General features: G+C 45.7%; 1 protein-coding gene across 2 annotated transcripts in view; it reads left to right on the top strand.

Annotated features, from left to right (window-relative positions):
* Window positions 1-19509, top strand: part of rapgefl1 (Rap guanine nucleotide exchange factor (GEF)-like 1) — a 113357-nt gene that overhangs the window by 28646 nt on the left and 65202 nt on the right. Inside the window, exons 1-2 of one of the 2 annotated variants that reach the window (XM_080213686.1) lie at window positions 4249-4489; window positions 5946-6529. In XM_080213686.1, the coding sequence (XP_080069812.1) occupies window positions 6142-6529 (388 nt within the window). In that variant the 5' untranslated portion in view covers window positions 4249-4489; window positions 5946-6141. Of the gene's footprint in view, window positions 1-4248; window positions 4490-5945; window positions 6530-19509 lie in introns of those variants that run through there. The other variant, XM_080213687.1, reaches the window with a different exon arrangement.

Genomic DNA, 19509 nt, shown 5'->3' with positions numbered 1-19509 from the left:
CTTTGCTTTTAATGGTGTTAAATCGTCCCAATATTTAAAAAGCTAACCAATCAAAGTCTATGATATTGTGCGAAACATGTTTTGTTAAATTAGTGGGGGCAATGAGCCTGTCAGCAAACCAATATGAATAGTCAATGAATGGCCAGCATAGCCACAATGGACCAAATGGCCTTCTTTAGTGCAGTATGATTCCATGAATATAAATCAGAATGCTTCATTTCCTTCCTTGGGATGTTTCTTGCCCGACGGCCATTTTTGTCCAAAGATTATCCACCACCCTACAAATGTACACCAGATGCAACTTTTTTCCACTTGGCTACATGAATGAATCTTACTCCAAGTGAATGAGATTTGATAGTTCTGCTGCTCCCTGTACAAACCTGTCTAATTAAAAGTGCCAGGGCATGGAATTCTAAAAGGGTGAGTTGAGGATTTTATTTAATGTGCACAGAGGACACAAAAGAGAAAGTAAAAACGCTGTGATAAATATATAGTGTGGAAGTAGGGATACAGAAGGAGAAGATGCGAAATAAAATTTGCCAGGATGATACAAGAACTGAGAGGGTACAGCAATCAGAAAGGCTAAACAGCCAGGAGCTCTTTTCTCCTGAAGAGAGAAGGCTGAGCTCTGACCTTATTGCGACCTTCAAAATGATGAAGGGATTCAACAAGGTAGAATGTAGAGATGGTTCAACATTCTGGCTAGTTCAGAACTGGGGGCTATAAATACAAGATAATAAATCCAATAAAGAGTTCAAGAGAAATGATGAGAATGTGAACCCAGCTTCCACATGGTGTAGTTGAGAATTTGTAGATACAGTTAAGAAGATTCCAGGAAAACATGGCAAGAAAATGGATAGAAAGAATTTTTGATCATTTTGATTTGATTTATTATTGCCACGTGTATTGGGATAGAATCTTGTGTGCTGTAGCCAAAGCATATCATTCACAGCGTACGTAGGGGAGAAGGGAAGGAGAGGGTGCAGAATATAGTGTTACAGTCAGAGCTAGGTTGTAGTAAAAGATCAGCTTAATATAAGGTAGATCCATTCATTGGTGGCAGCCGGGAAGAAGCTGTTCTTGAGTCAGTTGGTTCATAATCTCAGACTTTTGTATCTTTTTCCTGACGGAAGAAGGTGGAAGAGAGAATGTCCGGGGTGCATGGGATCCTTGATTATGTCTGCTGCTTTTCTGAGGCAGTGGGAAGTGTAGATGGAGCCAACAGACGGGAAGCTGGTTTGCGTGTCTGGGCTACGACCCTTTGTAATTTCTTGCGGTCTTGGTCAGAGCAGGAGTGATACCAAGTTGTGATACTATCAGAAAGGATGCTTTCTGTGAGATGAAGTAAATAGAGTTCTAGAAGGCTCATGTGGAGCAAAAACACTGGCTTGTTTCAATACTGTGAATACTGTGTGAAATATTAATTTAGAAATAGCTACCAGCATAGCACTAATGCAGTAATACAATTGTATTCCTGAGCTGGGGAGCAGAAAATGGTCAACTAGGTTCCCACTCTTTATCATTTGAAACTTCACGGACATCTGATGAGGAGAGGACCTGTCCCATGTGATCTGGCCCATGGTCCAATACTTCCCTATTTGTTGGCAACATATTCTGCCAGGAAGCTCTGACTGATTTGCAATCCTATTTCTTATTTCCTGGTTTGCTGGGAATTTTGGAAAGGGTTGCCTTTAGTGTGATTACTTCATAAGATCATAAGAAATAGGAGCAGGAGTAGGGTATTCGGCCTGCTCCGCCATTCAGTAAGATCATGGATGATCTGATTGTGGCTTTAACTCCACTTTCTTGCCTGCAGTCTGCCCCAACAGTAACACGACTCCCTCGTAGATCAAAAAATGTGTCTAACTCAGCTTTGTATATATTAAGTATCCACCATTTTGGTGGTTAAACCTTCAATCAGAAGACTGAGGACAGAAATCTCTTATACCCCGATTAGCAGGATCAATTGCAAGGGTGAACTTGGTGGACGGCCCAAAAATCAGCTTCACCCTACCTTGCAATTACAATGGGAACTTCCAACGTTGTCTGCCATGGTGGATCGCAAATCCCACTGGAAATTGCAGTGAAACCGATTTGCGATGCAGATGAAGATCCAACCAGAATCTTTACTGATGCCTGATTCCCCGTGACTCCAGTGGGAAAACACACCAGTCCAGAACATGTGCAGGAGGTGGTGCTTTACCTGAAGAAAGCCTGGGGCTGCCTCCAGAGTTCAGGATGGAGGCCGCCAGTGACACTGGACCCTGGTACACTGCAGCAGTGGGGTGGCACAAAAGATGGCACAAAACCCCTGGATGCATAATTAACGACACTGGAGAAGATATGGATTGGTTTCCCATTTCCTCTGCAATGGGAAACACTCCCAGCCCTACTTCGCCATCTGTCCCAGATGGGAGAATTTCGACCCTAAGTTGTGTTGGTATCAGCAGTGAAAATGTGGATCTTAAATGAATGTGTGTTTGCACATGGAGAGTGTCCCCATGGCTAAGTATCTGAGGTGGAGTTCAAATGGCCTTCACCCTTTCTCGAAACTCCTAATTTGGATGACTATGTGTCCAATGAGGGTTGGCGGGGGGCATGTAATTAGCCAGTTGTGTAGAGAAGGTTCTGAATGGCTGAGACATGAGGTTTGATCTGATTTATCATTGTCACATGTATCAGTAGATAGTGAAAGGTATTGTTTCTTGTGCGGTGTACAGACAAAGCATACCGTTCATAGGGAAGGGAAGGAGAGAGTGCAGAATGTAGTGTTACGGTCATAGCTAGGATGTAGAGAAAGAGCAATTTAGTGCAAGGTAGCTCTATTCAAAAATCTGACAGCAGTAGGGAAGAAGCTGTTCTTGAGTCAGTTGGTACCTGACCTTGGACTTTTTGTATCTTTATCCCAATGGAAGAAAGTGCAAGAGAGAATGTCTGGGGTGCATGGGGTCTTTAATTATGCTGTCTGCTTTTCCAAGGCAGTGGGAAGTGTAGACAGAGTCAGTGGATGGGAGGCTGGTTTTGCATGATGGACTGGGTTACATTCATGAACCAGTTTGTAGTTTCTTGAGGTCTTGAGCAAAGCAGGATGTATTAGTTGTCACTCAGGAAGAAGGCAATTCAATGTAGGACTCGGCGCCCGGAGTTAATCAGGGGAAAAGGGGCATGCAAACAGGAAGATGGGATAATCTGATCAGCAGAAGTCAAATATCCTCTGTTTTCTCAACCGTCCTTTGGAACCTCAATCCAGTGGCCCTCAGGCTTCATTGCTCAGTGGTTAGAGCACCGGTCTTATAAACCTGGGCTCGCAAGTTCAATTTTTGTTGGGCCTCCAATTAAAAACCAAAAGTCCTTCAGCTGGAAGGCCACTAGTGACTGTCGCTGCACCATGGAATCCAGATTGACCGACACATCCAGCAAGGGTCACTGCCCTGTGGGCAGGAGTGAGAAGGGTTATTTTCTTCACTCTAACCCAGGTGCGTTGGCACCTCCTGTGACCACTTCACACTGGCCTAAAATGAACATATTAAGCCATTGGATTTTCTGGCCACGCTCACCCCAAGACCGCAAAATCCCTCCCAAGGTCAACGGAACTTTGCATGGTCTCTCCCTCTCTCCCCGCTGTGGCGGGTGGGACGGGAACATTCCGCTCTGAGTCTGGGATTTTCCGAGCCGTCACTGCTCAGCGCTACACCAGAAAACTTCAGGACTTCATGAAAAAAATGAAAGGCAATTTGCTCACGTCCTTACTGTATCCTTTATTTGCCACTGGAGTTGAAACAAATATTACATACTATAGCTGTGAAAGATTGAATATTCAAGATCTGCAATGTGCAGTATTCAAGACAGACAACCATTCTGATAACAAAGGGTTAACCAGACCTGAGTCAGCTTACTCTTGGTGGCAGTCACTTCAGCTTACCTTATGAAGTAACGAGCAATATTATGACCAAGAATGATTAACATTTGTTTAAATTTAGCCTCCACCCTGTTTTGATATTTTTAAGTTGATGCGTATGTGTCCAAGTTTCTGCTGGGCTGCCTAATGAGGCAGCAGTGTGTGTTTGCAGGGAAAAAGCTGAACTAGCAATTTGTCAAATTAAAACAAAGTGCGTTTCTCTAATTTGCTTGAGGGAGAGATGCGGAACGCTGGAGAGAATGGCTGTAAAAGAAAACAACATCTCCTGCTATTCACAGGACCATCGTCAATTATTTCGATTGAGGGTCTGAGTATTTTCACTTTCTACCATCTTCCCAGCCTAACCCCATTCCCATAGCAGCACGGCCAGACAGAGGGTGCTGTGGATTGACTTTGTATCACCTCTGTCAACGAAGCTTGCTCTGAGAGTGCGCAGAAGCCTCCAGGACCTGTTAGACTGTGCTTCCCGCCCCATTTCAGTGTGATTTTCTTTCTCCTCTCTGTGCTTTACTCCTCTCCTGAAAGTGCTGGCATGCGTTGGAAACTTTTCAACAAACATTGGAACTTCCGGTAACTTGTTGAAGCGACCATTCACTTTGTTGGGGACCAGACAGGTCACTATTCAACCTCTGGGGAAGCATCGCACCTGAGTTGACGCTTATCTTTGCTTGATGTTAATGTATTTTTTTTAAACAGTGAGTTGTTATGATCTAGAATGCACTGCCTCAAAGGGCAGTGGAAGCAGATGCAACAGTCACTTCCTTAAGGGAATTGGATGTATGTTTGGAAAGGAAAAAAATAGCAGAGCTATGGGGAGTGCAACTAATTGGATAGCTCTCAAAGAGACAGCACCAGTCATGAAGGGCCTAATGGCCTCCTTTATATGCTGTAAGATTCTAAGATCCTGCTGTACATTTCCAGCGAAAGCCATTGGATGGTAAATGTGAGCGGGATTCTTGGCTGATTCCTGGGATACAGGGAATATTGTAACCTCCAGCTAACATCACCTAAGGATTTGATTTAAGATTTCCCCGAGTAATCTGAGAATAGATGGTTTTAGTTTGACGAAAAACCGATCAAAGGAATTCCACTCTTCCGTCAGAAGTTTGTATTAAGTAGGAACCGGAGGCTTGATAGATTAACGTTGTACTAACTCAGCGTTTGTAGATTCTGGGTTGTCTTTGAAGTTCCCATCTCAACCTGGTCATGGGAGAAAGGGGAGGTCAGGAGGATATCAATAGGGCAAAAGGTATCCTTGTGAGTTTCCTCTGGATGCCCCAGTTTCCTCCCACAGTCCAAAGACATGCAGCTTAAATGGATTGACCATGCTAAATTATCCCTTAGTGTCACAAGATGTGTTGGTTAGGGGGATTCGTGGGGTAAATACACGGGGTGACAATGATAGCACCTGGGTATAATGATCTATTGAAGAGTTGGTGAAGATTCGATGGGTTGAATGGGCTCCTTCTGTAGGGATTCTATGAGTGAAAGTTAAACACAAACCCAATAGGAGGATTGAGAAGTGGGTGTGCATTCCAACCCTGAGATTCTTGCCGTCCTTCCTAGTAATCAACTGGGGAGGGGACAGCGTGGGACAGAACACGGAACAGCACAGCACATGACGTTGCGCTGGACCTCGGGAAGAGATCCCTTCCACTGCAACCGTGACCAAACTTCCGTAAGCGCAAAGGTGATTGGGGCAGTAGTCGGCCCTGGAGATAGTTAAATAAATGCAAATCTTTCTCAACGGTCCATTGACGCGTAGAATGATAAATGGCACTGGGGCGGGAGCTGAGGGAGGGGAGAAAATAACCAGAAGACGGGGGGGACTTGAAGGGTTAAGTTGAGGAGAAGTTTGGAAGTCGAACATTTGCGTCTCCGGAAAATCCCTTTCTATTATTTTCAAGGTTTTGGAACTAATTTTGTTTACTGTCTCGCACCTTGTCTGATTACTGCTTTGTTGTTTTTGCTTCTGATCCGCACCCGCCCCCCACCCCCCCCTCCTTTTCTCCCTCTCACCTACTAGTATCAGCTTGCAGACTGCCATGGAAATTCCTGTTTTGCTTCAATCAGTCAATGGGAATGAACTGCCCTCCAGCACTGTGTTCGCCTTCGTTTGAAACAAACAGCCTTCGTGATGAGGTGGAGCCCCGCCCAGAACACACAGGCGTTCAGACTCGCCTGAGACTCCTTCAGCCCCGATCAGTGTTCGGAAAATAACGATGACAGGGATGAAGCAGATCGAGAAATTCCTGAAGAAACAGACCTCGACCCTGACCAGAAGCCGGGTGGACAAGGACGGCTTTTTCCCGGCAACGCTGAAGCGGCGGCCCAGCACGTCCAAGATCCTCCCGTTTCTGAAGGATACGGTGTCCGGGAGCGACAGCCCCAGCCCCAAGGATGAGTTCAGCCCAGACATCGCCTGCCTGGAAAGCAAATGGACGGACACGGAGGATGACCTGACCAGCCCTTCCCTGTCATCGGGGGAAATCAGCCCCAACGGGTCCACGCTCAGCAGCAAGTTGTGGCACCTCTCGGACAGCCCGGAGAACATCGTGGAGCACGTGCTGGAGGGACTGGTGGAGTCTACAAAGAACAGCGCGGATGCAGGTAAGTGTAAAAATGTTGCCCACATCTGGGACCAGAATGAAACAACACCTAAGCCACTTAACCATGAACTGGCAAATGACTAAACTCTGTGGTGGAGGTACCAGCTCATGACCCGCACTGATTGAGCAGAGTTAGAAAAGCCAATTTGGTCGCGTTTTGAGTGGATCGGATTTTAAAATCTGGACTCAAGATTAATTTCCACAAATCCAGCGCCAATTTCCCTGGCTCTGTTCCAGATGTTGTGAAAGCACGATTAAAGCTTACTCAAGATAAGAGCAAAATAGGATTGGTGCTTCACACTCCCAACTGGATTTCCAAAATGTCATGCAAGCTCTGAACCCAAATGACATTGAAAGATCTCCTGTGATTGGACAGTGGCTGGGCCTACAGTCCTGTGTAAACAGTACGTGGCTCTCCATTAAACCTGAGTGCTGAACCTGAGACTTCTTGTGACAAGATGTTAACTTTTTTAACTTTTTCCAAAAGGATTGAGCAATTTTAGATTAAATGGGTCTGTTTCTATCCAAATCATGAGCAGGAAGGTGTAATCATGGAATAGCATCATAGAATCCCTGCAAGGCAGAAGAAGGCCATTTGGCCCATCGAGTTTGCCCAGACTCTTACCCAGGCTTACCACATAATACCACATATTTACCCCACTAATCCCCCTGACCTAAATATCTTGGGACACTAAGGGGCAATTTAGCATGGTCAATCAACCTAATCCACACCCAAGGCCAAATTGAATCTGGGTCTCTGATGCTGTGAGGCAGCAGTGCTAACCACTCTGCCACTGTGCCACCCACAAATGTTCCTGTAAATTCTGTAGTGTTGTCTTCATTGTCTAGTCACTAAAATTTCCTTGCATTAGGACATGTGCTGGTCACTCTAAAGAAGTAATTGCTATTTTTTGTTTCCCCAGCGAGAGGGAATTGAGTCGTTGGTTTTTGTGTTTTGATATGTTTCTACTAGTGACTAGGTGAATAGTTATCCATTTATCCCAGCATTCACTTGGACTGGCAGCCATATTGGATTTGATTTCTTAGTAATGGAGGTAATTTTTATCTGGGTTTGCATCTGGGTTTGGATGCGGGCAGTGAGGAGTTAAAAACAACAAAATACATTGGTATGTTGGCACTGACCCACTAGCGTTTAGTTGGATTGTGCATGGTAGCAATCCTCTCGAGGGTAGAGGTTGCCCATTAACACACCCCCACTATTAATATGCTTGCGTTTCCCATTGACCAGAAACTGGGCCAATGTATAAATAATGTGGCAGCAGGAGTAGATCGCATGCTGTAGTAAGTCATTATTTCCGTAGAAACATAGAATATAGAAGCGGCAATGGGCTCTTCAAACCTGCTCCATCGTTCGTTCTGATTATGACTGATCATTCAAGTTAATAGCCTGCTTCTCAGCATCTCTCCATCAAGCCCCCTTCAGAATCTTTTGTGTTTCAGTGAGATTGCCCCTCATTCTACAAACTCCAGAGAGTGCAGGCCCATCCTATCCAATCTCATTGACTCCTCAAAGCCTGATTACAACTACAAAGGTGCAAGTCAGACACGTATTATAGAATACCTGCCACTCGTCTGGATGAATGCAGCTCCAGCAAAGCTTGATGCCGTCCAGAACAAAGCAGCCCACTTGTCTGGCACCTTATCCATCACCTTCAACATTCAACAACAAATACAGAAAATGCTGGAAAATCTCAGCAGGTCTGACAGCATCTGTGGTGAGAGAGAATAGAGCCAACGTTTCGAGTCTCGCTGACCTTTCGTCAGAGCTGGAGTTCTGAAGAAGGGTCATCCAGGCTCGAAACGTTGGCTCTATTCTCTCGCACCACAGATGCTGTCAGACCTGCTGAGATTTTCCAGCATTTTCTGTTTTTGTTTCAGATTCCAGCACCCACAGTATTTTGCTTTTACCTTAAATGTTCACTTCCTCCACAATCAACGCATACTGTTCACAAGATATACTACAGTAACTTCATTGCAGTGTTAATGTAAGCCTACTAGTGACATTTAATAAATAAACTTTACATTTTAAAACTTTAATTAAAAGCAGTTATCAAAAGTGACCACCAATTTCAACCTCTGGATCCTTTCAGGGATTTTTTTTATTATTATGAGGGCGTCATTCACTGGGCCAGCATTTATTGCCCATCCTAATTGCCCTTGGATTGAATGGCTTGCGAGGCCATTTCAGAGGGCAATTGAGAATCAACAACATTGCTGCGGACCTGGAGTCACGTGTAGGCCAGGTAAAAGCGGCACATTTCCTTCCTTAGGGGGCATTAGTGAACCTGATCGGTTTTCCCGACAATCAACAATGGTTTCATGTCGTCAGTAGATTCTTAATTCCAGATATTTGTTATTGAAATGAAATTCCACCATCTGCCGTGGCGCGATTCGAACCCAGGTCTCCAGAACATTAGCTGAGTTTCTGGATTAAGAGTCTAGCGATAATATCCATGACGATGGCTTAAAAGCATATAAGGCACTTGACTGATGAGTTGTTTACCAGTGTTGGCAATTCTGTAAAGTTGCCTGTGGCTATGCCAATCAGAATGAGCAGGTGCCTGCTTTTGAGTTTGGCTGGCTTCCCACAAGTGTAGCGTGTAATTGACGGCATTCACATGTCAATCCTCTCAGCCCCAGACCAGTGTTTGTCACCTGCAAGGGTGCTACTCATTTTCGCACTGCCTTTTCTGCACTTCGTCGTGTGGCAGGTCAGTGGAAGTCCATTTCCAGTTCTCTCCCTCTCCCTCCTGTTTTTGTCCTCTCTTCTGCAATGTGAAAAAAGCAGAACTAACGGATGACTCATAACATCTGTTCACAGAACGGAAATAGTGCGTTTGTTGAGGGTTCTTTGGGGAAATGAGGATGAGGATAAGTGGAGGCATAGGTGAGGCTATGAGGAAGTGAGTAGAAAGAGAAGGATGGACATGCGTGCAAAGGAAGTGAATGTGAAGGTTGATGTGATAGAATGGGCTTGAGAAGGCAGAGTGATGGGGTGGAGTGGCACATACCACAGGGTGTAGCTTCTTACCTATCCTAGCCGGTTAGGTCATTAAAGAGCTTTTTGTCCCAAATCCAGATGTCATTACACTCTTGCTGCTGACCCCATGGACCATCTCCATCCATGCCTGCTATGTTGGCAGCATTAGGTTCCTGCCTCCTGCTGGCCGTGCGATAATATCTTCCTCTTGCTCTTCATAATCCCAAGCAATATGTCAATCATAGAATCCCCACAATGCAGAAGGAGGCCATTTGACCCATCGTATCTGCACCGACAGCAATCCCACCTTGGCCCTATCCCCAAAACCCCACTAATCCCTCTAACCCATTTATCCTGCGACACCAAGGGGCAATTTAACATGGCCAGTGCACCTCACCTGCACTACTTTAGAGTGTGGAAGGAAACTGGAGCACCAGAGGAAACTCACGCAGACACGGGGAGAACGTGCAAACTCCACACAGACAGCGACCCAAGCCGGGAATTGAACCCAGGTCCCTGGAGCTGTGAGGCAGCAGTGCTAATTGGTGTGCCACCGTGCCGCCCCCCCCCGAAGATCCCAGGGGTGATCATTAATTCTGCAATGATGTTTCTGTGCCAAACTCCTCCAAATTCCATCTTTGGATTGGGCCCTTTAAATCCAGGAGTTGAGATCGAGTCATGTGGGCCCTCAACTGGGCTGCAATTAATGGAAAACATGAATGCAAAATGATAATTAATGGGGTGGCCGCATGAAATTGCTGAACAGAAACATTGAACTTGCACCCGACTTTCCCACATGATCAGACCCTCCCCTTTCTCTCTGTGTCTCTGGCTTAATATCAGAGGGAACTATTTAGTTAAGGATGCACACAAAAATCTCTGGTGGTCTTTCAGTTGTGTGCATGTTGTGTGGTCTTGTTAACAGTTGCGCATTTAGATGAATGGGTGACTAGTGGCAGAATCCCAACTCTTTAAGTCATAAGGTTTTGGCTTCAAGCCCCATTCCAAGACTTGCACACATAATCTTTGCTGACACTTCAATGCTGCGCTGAGCACGATGCACATCATCAACAAATGACTGCACCTCAAAGGATAATTCACTGGATGTGAAGCGCTCAGGGGCTTCCTGAGCACTGGGGCAACTCAATCAGTAGATGCAAACTCGTTCTTCCCTTGCAGCCAGAAAAATAGAAATTGGATTTAAGTGCGGTAATTTTAACAGATCTCAATGTGAAGAATGTGTTTATCTGGAGTGTTGTTCCTAGTCTTTATTCAGATATGAATCACATTGTTTACCTTCTGCCAAGTAAAAGAATACGCCAGGAGAGGGAAGCTTGGAAAAATCATACTCATAGAGTCATAGAATCCTGCAGTGCAGAAAGAGGCCATTCGACCCATTGAATCTATACCGACCACAATTCCACCCAGGGTCAATCACCACAACGCCATGCATTTAGCTGAGCTAACCCCCACCAATATTCAGGGGCAATTTAACATGGCCAATCCAGCTAACCAGCACAACTTTGGAATATTCACACGCCAAATAGCCCATTAATCAAAAAACTCTTTAAGAAAAGATATTGAAAGCGCGGTTTTCCATCTATCAAAGATTGTTGTGTGCACTGGGATAGTGGGATCTTCCTGTGCCTGTCGTAGCTCAGTTGGTTGCTCTCTCACACACACTCTCCTGTGAGTCAGAGAGCTTCGGGTTCCAGTCACTCCAGGACATGAGCATAAAAGTCAAGATTGCCACACCTGAGTAATAACAGTAATGCTGCACTGTTAGAGGTGCCGTTTTCCAGATAAGATGTGAAGCCGAAGCCTCATCAACTCTCTCGGATAGATGTTGGGTGGCACAGCACGTCTGCCGCACAGCGCCACGGATCTGTGTTCAATTCTGTGTGGAGTTTGCACATTCTCCCTATGTCTGCATGGGTTTCCTCTGGGTGCTCTGGTTTCCTCCCATATTCCAAAGAGTGCAGGTGAGGTGGATTGGCTATGATAAATTGTCCCTTAGTGTCCCAGGATATGTAGGTTAGGGGGATTAGCGGGCAAATATCTGTGGTTACGGGGATAGGGCCTGGGTAAGATGCTCTGTTGGAAAATTGGTGTAGACTCAATGGGCCAAGTGACCTCCTTCTGCACTGCAGGGTTTCTATGTAAAAAGGTCCCATGACACTATTTTGAAACAGAGGAGTTATCCCCATTGTCTTGGCACTTCATTTATTCCACCATCAGTCTCCCATAAAAACCAGGTTATCTCGTCATTCTCACGTGGCTGTTTGTGGGAATTTGCTGTGTGTAAATCGGTTGCTGCATTTCTTACATTACAACAGTGACTACGTTTCAAAGTGTGTCACTGGTTTTGTGATGTCCTCTATTTTGTTCTTCTATTTATTAATGGGATATGGGTATCGCTGGTTAGGCCAGAATCTATTGCCCTTGAGAAGGCAATGCTGAGCTGCCTTCTTGAACTCTGTGGTCCATATGTTGTAGGTACACCCACAGTGCTGTTAGGGAGGGAGTTCCAGGATTTTGAGCCAGCGGCAGTGAAGGTACAGCGATTATATTTCCCTTTCAGGATCACAAGTTATGAAAGGTGCTATATGAATGCAGATGTTTAATTACCATATTGTTCTCAGAATAAACATAGGAGGATATTGATGACTGTATGGACCTGACACTCACTGGTGTAAGAAAATACATAATATAAAGTGCCAGTGTTATCAGTAATTCTAGAGAGAGAATTCTCTGCTATCATCTAGCCAGCGATGCCCATATCCCACGAACGAATGTCAAAAAAATGTACACGAGATCACAAAGCCAATGACACACTTGGAAATGTAGTGACTATTGCACTGCAGAAAATGTCGGAGCCAATTTACACACAGCAAACTCCCCCAAACAGCAACGTTATAATGTCCAGATCATAGAGTGCAGAAGACACCCTTTGACCCATCGGGTCTGCACTGACACGTGAGAAATATCTGACCTCCCACCTAATCCCATTTACCAGCACTTGGCCCACAGCCCTGAATGTTGTGACGTGCCAAGTGCTCATCCAGATACTTTTTAAAGGATGTGAGGCAACCCGCCTCTACCACCCTCCCAGGCAGCGCATTCCAGACTCACCACCCTTGGGGTAAAAAACTTTTTCTTCACATCACCCCCAAACCTCCCGACCCACACCTCGTGACTGACCCTTCAACTAATGGGGAACAGCTGCTCCTTATCCACTCTATCCATGCCCCTCTTAATCTTGTATACCTCAATCGTGGGCGGCATGGTGGCGCAGTGCTTAGTACTGCTGCCTCACAGCACCAGGGACCTGGGTTCGATTCCCAGCTTGGGTCACAGTCTATGCAGAGTCTGCACGTTCTCCCTATGTCTGCATGGGTTTTCTCCGGTTTCCTCCCACAGTCCAAAGATGTGCAGGTTAGGTGTGTTGGCCATGCTAAATTCTCCCTCAGTGTATCTGAACAGACGCTGGAATGTGGTGACTGGGGGATTTTTACTGTAACTTCATTGCAGTGTGAATGTAAGCCTACTTGTGACTAATAAATAAACTTTACTCTAGATTGCCCCTCAGTCTTCTCTGCTCCAATGAAAACAATCCAACCTCTCTTCATAACTTAAACGTTCCATCTCAGGCAGCATCCTGGTGAAACTCCTTTGCACCCCCTCCAGTGCAGTCACAGCCTTCCTATAATGTGGTGACCAGACAGTATTCCAGGCTTGACAACCTGTTTTCTTTGTGTGATGTTCATGGAGAAATGAGTAAACAGCCAGGGCCCTGGGGATAACAGCCCCACTCTGCTTCATAACAGTATCACATGATCTTTTCACATCCATCTGAGAGGGTAGGCAAGACCTCAAACTCGCATCTTACCTGGAAAGCGGTACCTCTGACAGTGCAACGCTCCTCCAGTACTGCACTGCAATGTCAGTCTTGGTTATGGACTGGGCCGACAATATGAGCACTACTTTCAGGGAGTCGGTGCACTCTTGATGGACCAAATGGCCTCCTTCTGCACTGTAGGGATTCTATACTATTAAATTCAATTTGGTTGAGACATCTATTCAATAACAGCAGCTTGTGAGCTTTATCTTCAGATTGTACCATCTTCTACAGTTTAATTATGTACTGAAGCATACTATTGACTTAACAATTACTCACACATGGGAGTTCCACTATACAGTGTGTTACAAATGCAAACTAATGTACTACACAAGGTTAACATCTATCGAAAGAACCCTTTGTTGAGAGGCATTTTCTTTTTTGAAAACACACTGCCACATGAAAGTATTAGTAAAGTTAATTGCTGTGTTCTATACCCTATGTAGGCATACCTTCAATGTGTGATGTCAGAGGTTAGCACTGCTGACTCGCGGTGCCAGGAACCTGGGTTCAATCTCAGCCTTGGGTGATTGTGTGGCATTTGCACATTCTCCCCATGTTTGCTTGGGTTTCCTCCTACAGTCCAAAAATGTGCACGTTGGATGAATTGGCCATGCTAAATTGCCCCTTTGTGTTCCAAGATACGCAGGTTAGATGGATTCACCATGCAGAGCTAGGCCAAAAAGTGGCAGATGGAGTTTAACCCTGATAAGTGTGAGGTGATTCATTTTGGTAGGACAAACTTGAATGCGGATTACAGGGTCAAAGGCAGGGTTCTGAGGAACAGAGATCTTGGGGTTCATATCCACAGATCTCTGAAGGTTGCCACTCAAGTGGATAGATCCATGAGGAAGGCTTATAGTGTGTTAGCATTTATTAACAGGGGGTTTGAGTTTGAGAGCCATGGGGTTATGATGCAACTATACCGGATGTTGGTGAGACCACATTTGGAATATTGTGTGCAGTTCTGGTCACCTCACTATAAGAAGAATGTGGAAGCATTGGAGAGAGTGCAGAGGAGATTTACCAGGATGTTGCCTGGTTTGGAGGGTAGGTCTTATGAGGAAAGCTTGAGGGAGCTGGGGCTTTTCTCTTTAAAGCGGAGGAGAATGAGAGGTGACTTAACAGTGGTTTATTAGATGATGAGGGGAATAGATAGAGTGGATGTGCAGAGACTATTCCCTCGAGTGGATGTGGCTGTTACTAGGGGGCGTAACTATAAGATTCAGGGTGGGAGATATAGGAGGGATGTCTGAGATAGATTCTTCACTCAGAGAGTGGTTGGGGTGTGGAATACACTGCCTGCTGTGATAGTGGAGTTAGACACTTTAAGAACTTTCAAGCGGTTATTGGACAGGCACATGGAACACACCAGAATGATAGGGAGTGGGATAGCTTGATCTTGGGTTTGGACATAGCTCGGCACAACATTGAGGGCCGAAGGGCCTGTACTGTGCTGTACTGTTCTATGTTCTAATTGCCTTAGTGCCGAAAGGTGTACAGGTTGGGTGGATTTGCCATGTTAAATTGCCCCTTAGTGTCCCAAGATGTATAGGTTAGGTGGATTGACCATGCTAAATTGCCACTTAGTGTCCAAAGATATGTGGGTTGGGTGGATTGGCCATGCTAAATTGGCCATGTGCTGACAGATCAAGGTATGCGCAGTGGCCACTCAGTGCTATGCTGCTGGTTTCTCCAGCAGGAACAGATTCACACTGGCACGTTCTGAGGTGCACGGAGATTCATTTTTAAACTCCCGCTGGAAAAAAAAGCATGATTTACTCCGGTTTTGACACAAATTCGACACTTAGAATTTTTTGGTAGAATCTTCCCCCCATGTCTTTCAGCGAATCGAGCCCACTCTGCCATTCACTTAGGTCACAGCTGATCTCTCAAAGTTCCTGATGTGATAGTGGGCGGGATTTTACTGCCTCACTCAAGTGAGACTGGAGAATCCCGCCTGAGGTTAGTGGATGTTTTCATTGTCCACCCCTTACTCACTCTGATTCCGTGACAGATGGGGCAGTAGAATTCCAGGGAAAAGGTTTGTTTATTATTGTGACAATAGGCTTACATTAACACTGCAACTAAGTTACTGTGAAAATCCCCTAGTCGCCATACGCTGGTGCCTGTTTGGGTACAGTGAGGGAGAATTCAGCATGGCAGATGCATCTGATCAGCCCTGTTAGGCCACAGACTTTGGGTTAACTATTCTCTTTTAGGGTTCAGCACTCTCCAATTAAAGGTGGACACATGCACATTTTGCTCTTGCTTTGTAGCCCACATCATGTGAATAACACCTGCTCGAAGGTATTGTCAGTGCAGCAAAAGAGCTGGCGTAAATCCAATGCACGACAGAGCAAAAAAGGACACGCTTAGCTATTTCAGTGTGCGCGTTAACCTGGACACAGCAGCAAGTCCATTGCTGGAGTTGGGGAAGGATTAAGCAGGCACTGAGGATCACTGTGGTCCTGTATTGTGCCAAGCAGCCTGGCTGATATAAAGTGCCAAGTGACTGCTTTAGCCTGTTTCTTCCATCAGGTAGTGCATTGACTTGAGTAAATAATCGTCGCTCAGTAGCGCTGTCTGTGTGAAAACTACCAATTTTGAAGGTAAATTCTTGTTTAAAAGCAAGATGATGGGTTGAATTTTACCAGCTCTTCAGGGATGGGCGAGAATCATAGAATCCCTATAGTGCAGAAGACCCATCGAGCCCCCACTGACAACAGTCCCACCCAGGTCCTACCCCCATAACCCCATGTATTTACCCCCTGACACTAAGGGCGCTCGCTCCAATCCCGCCCGAGGTCAATGGACCTTTGCGTAGACCAACCCCCCGCCCTCCACTCGCTACGATCCCCTTGGCGGGTGGGATGGGAAAGTTCCCCCCTTCAGGATCAATTTGGCAAGGCCAACCAACCTAATCCGCACATCTTTGGTCTGGGTGGCACAATGGCTGGCAAAATGTGCAAGTCAGTGGGTGATATAACCCAGGTGTTCCCACCACCATGCCAGTGGTGGGGAAGATGGCCAATGGCTTGACTGAAGTCATTTGAGCTACTTAATGGCCTCCACCTGTCTCCACTGGTATTTTATCACTGCTTGGGAAGACCTATGGAGATCAGCAGGTAAACCCAGGCTGCTCCCGGCACACTCGAAGAGGGACAAAGAACACTGCAGCACAGGACCAGGCTCCATGGCCCACCATGCCTGTGCTGAGACATGACGTCTTTCTAATATTCCCTTTGCTGTCAACAGGGTTTATGGCCCCTCACCCCATCACGGGGGGTGGGGGGGGGGGGTTCACTGTTGGTGGGACCAGAAGGTTCCAGCCTATGTGTCCTTTTTGTAGTGTATCTATTGTTTTTTTTCTGGTAGGTTTCTCATTGTTCAAGTAAATAATTTCAAATTTAAATGTTGGGTGGGATTTTCGCATCCTCCTCACGCCATGCTTTGAGACAATAAGAACATAAGAAATAGGAGCAGGAGTAGGCCATCTAGCTCTTCGAGCCTGCCCCGCCATTCAATAAGATCATGGCTGATCTGTCGCTGCTCAGTTCCACTTTCCCGCCCTCTCTCCATAACCCTTAATCCCCTCTCTTATCAAAAACCCATCAATCAATCAAACAATGGAGGTGTCCTGCCACTGGCTGGCGGCAAGATCTTTCGCTCCCACCGTGGCAAAGTGGTTTCATGTTGTTCGTACCCTCTGCCACTGGGGAACCCCCAGCAGGTAAGGGTCAGAACCAGAGGATCTCGCCTGCGGGGCCACATTGGAAATCCCATGTGTTGTTGTTAATTTAACACAGAGAATTTCCTGTCATTGGACTGGGCATTGTCCCTCTTAATGTCGGAGTTTGGCAATGCCTTCTTTGGAATGGGCTTGACCAAGTTAGAAGAAAGCAGATGGTACAATTAGAATGGTGTTCTGCCAAGTTAGCGTGGGGTTCAGGGAGACATTCTGCATCAGTTTTGTTTCTTGGCCGTATCATCAATAGTTCCGAAAAAGGATAAAGAAAGACATCCTTTTGCACAATGCCTTTCGTGACCTCAGGATGTTCCAAAGTGCTTTGCAGTCAACGAACCACTTTTGAAGTGTAATAATGTCGGAAACACGGAGCCAATTTACCTAACCTCACTTAGAAGACTGGATAAATGTGTTAATAAAAGGACTGATCATATGTGGTTTGTCAAAGGAATGGGTTTAATGGACTTTCTTAAAATGGAAGGCTTTCCTGTGGCAATAAAACAAAACTAATTTCCAGGGAAAAAATAAGCTTTTCTGTGCACTTAGTGGGTGTTTTTAATGATCTTGGCAATAAATCATTTGAAAGTGAAGAAATATGTTGCTTTTGACCCATTTCTCTCTATCCATTATCAAGAGAAAATGTGCAAGTATTTTTTTTTCAGCAGTAGGTAATAAGCACTTTCATGCATTCCATCAAACCCTCTTCATGTCCAATTCGGTTTTCTACTTGTTAAATCAAATGTGTGTTTCATTGCCAAGATTTGTTCTTGCTTCATCCTCTGGGAGACTGTTCTGTTACATGGATAATAATGAGGAGTGTCTATTTATTTTAATTGTGCAGCCCCAGACTCTCCATTGTCACCATCGTAAATGTTAAGACGATAGCTGTTCATTAACTTATTAAAGTCTAGCCAGAATAAATCCTTTAAGTCCGATAACTAGTCCTAGTCTCCTATTATGGTGTTAATAATGGGGGTAAAAAGCTGACACAGCTTGATGTGGCTGTGAAGCAGTTAGGCAAGGGGGCCTCTGATCAGCATGGGTAACCCAATCTGAGCTGAGCCTGAGGTACTGAACGATGGCCTGAAACTTGTGATTCGTCTGCCCACAGCTAAGGGGAGGCAATGGCCTAGTGGTAATATCGTAGAAATTCAGCTAATGTTCTGAGGACCCGGGTTCGAATCCCGCCACGGCAAGCGGTGGAATTTGATTTCAATAATAAAACAATCTGGAATTAAGAATCTACTGATGACCATGAAACCATTGTCGATTTCGGGAAAAACCCATCTGCTTCACTAATATCTTTTAATGAAGGAAATCTGCCGTCCTTACCTGGTCCGTGCCTCCAGAGCCACAGCAATGTGGTTGACACTCAACTGCCCTTGGGCAACTCGCGATGGACAATGAATGCTGGCCAGCCAGCGATGCCCATGTCCCACGAATGAATAAAAAGAAAGCTTCCTTGAGTTGGGCATGCAAATTGTTGCATAACCTCCTCCAATTCACTCTTTTGCTCACCTCAGAACTGCACCCACCCTCTTGCCTTGCTCCTGCTGTCAAAAAAGCCTTTCAGAGACACAAGTTGAAGCCAATCCCAATCTTATCAGCATATCCTGCTCGTTGCCAGCATTTGTTGCCCATCCCTAATTGCCCATGAACAGGGTGGCTTGCTGGACCATTTCAGAGGGTGGTTAAGAGTCAACCACATTGCGAAGGGTCTGTAGTCACATGTTGACCAGACGAGATACAGATTTTGAGTCGATCCTGTTATGCCTGATCTTCCCTTTAGAATCCACACTGGTGGCGTGATCTTACGACATTGTCCCACCCGACTTTATGCGTGGCAAGGTGGTAAGATTGGGCAGGAGGTGAAAATCGAGAAATGCACAGAGTTTCCCGCCTCCCCCGTGTGTACTGGCCCTGGCTCGAAGCTGATTTAAGTATTAATGACATGTTTAGCATGATCTCGGGACCCTCCCTTAACCACCTCGCCGGGTGAGGATCTTCCGACAAGAATCATGGAAGGATTCCACCAGCAGAGACCAGACATGATGGGCTCACTGGGAGGATTGAAACTCATTGGATGGTTGGGACAGTGCCCATGGGGCAGGGTCAGCCTGGCAGTGCCCACTGGCATCGGTTTTGCATTAAGCGCCATAAAACTGCAATTCCAAACTTGCCAAAACCTCTCCTGTTTTCTCGCTTGATCAGCACTGAGAACCTTTTCCTTTTATAGTTCGTTTATTCGTCACAAGTAAGGCTAACATTAACACTGCAGTGAAGTTAGCGTGAAATTCCCCTTGTCACCACACTCCGGGGCCTGTTCGGATCAAT

The sequence above is a fragment of the Carcharhinus amblyrhynchos genome, chromosome 27 (assembly GCF_965287045.1).
Source record: "Carcharhinus amblyrhynchos chromosome 27, sCarAmb.v2.hapA, whole genome shotgun sequence".
NCBI lineage: Eukaryota > Metazoa > Chordata > Chondrichthyes > Carcharhiniformes > Carcharhinidae > Carcharhinus > Carcharhinus amblyrhynchos.
Note: the sequence above shows the minus strand (reverse complement) of the source record. Positions and strands in the feature narration are given on the sequence as shown.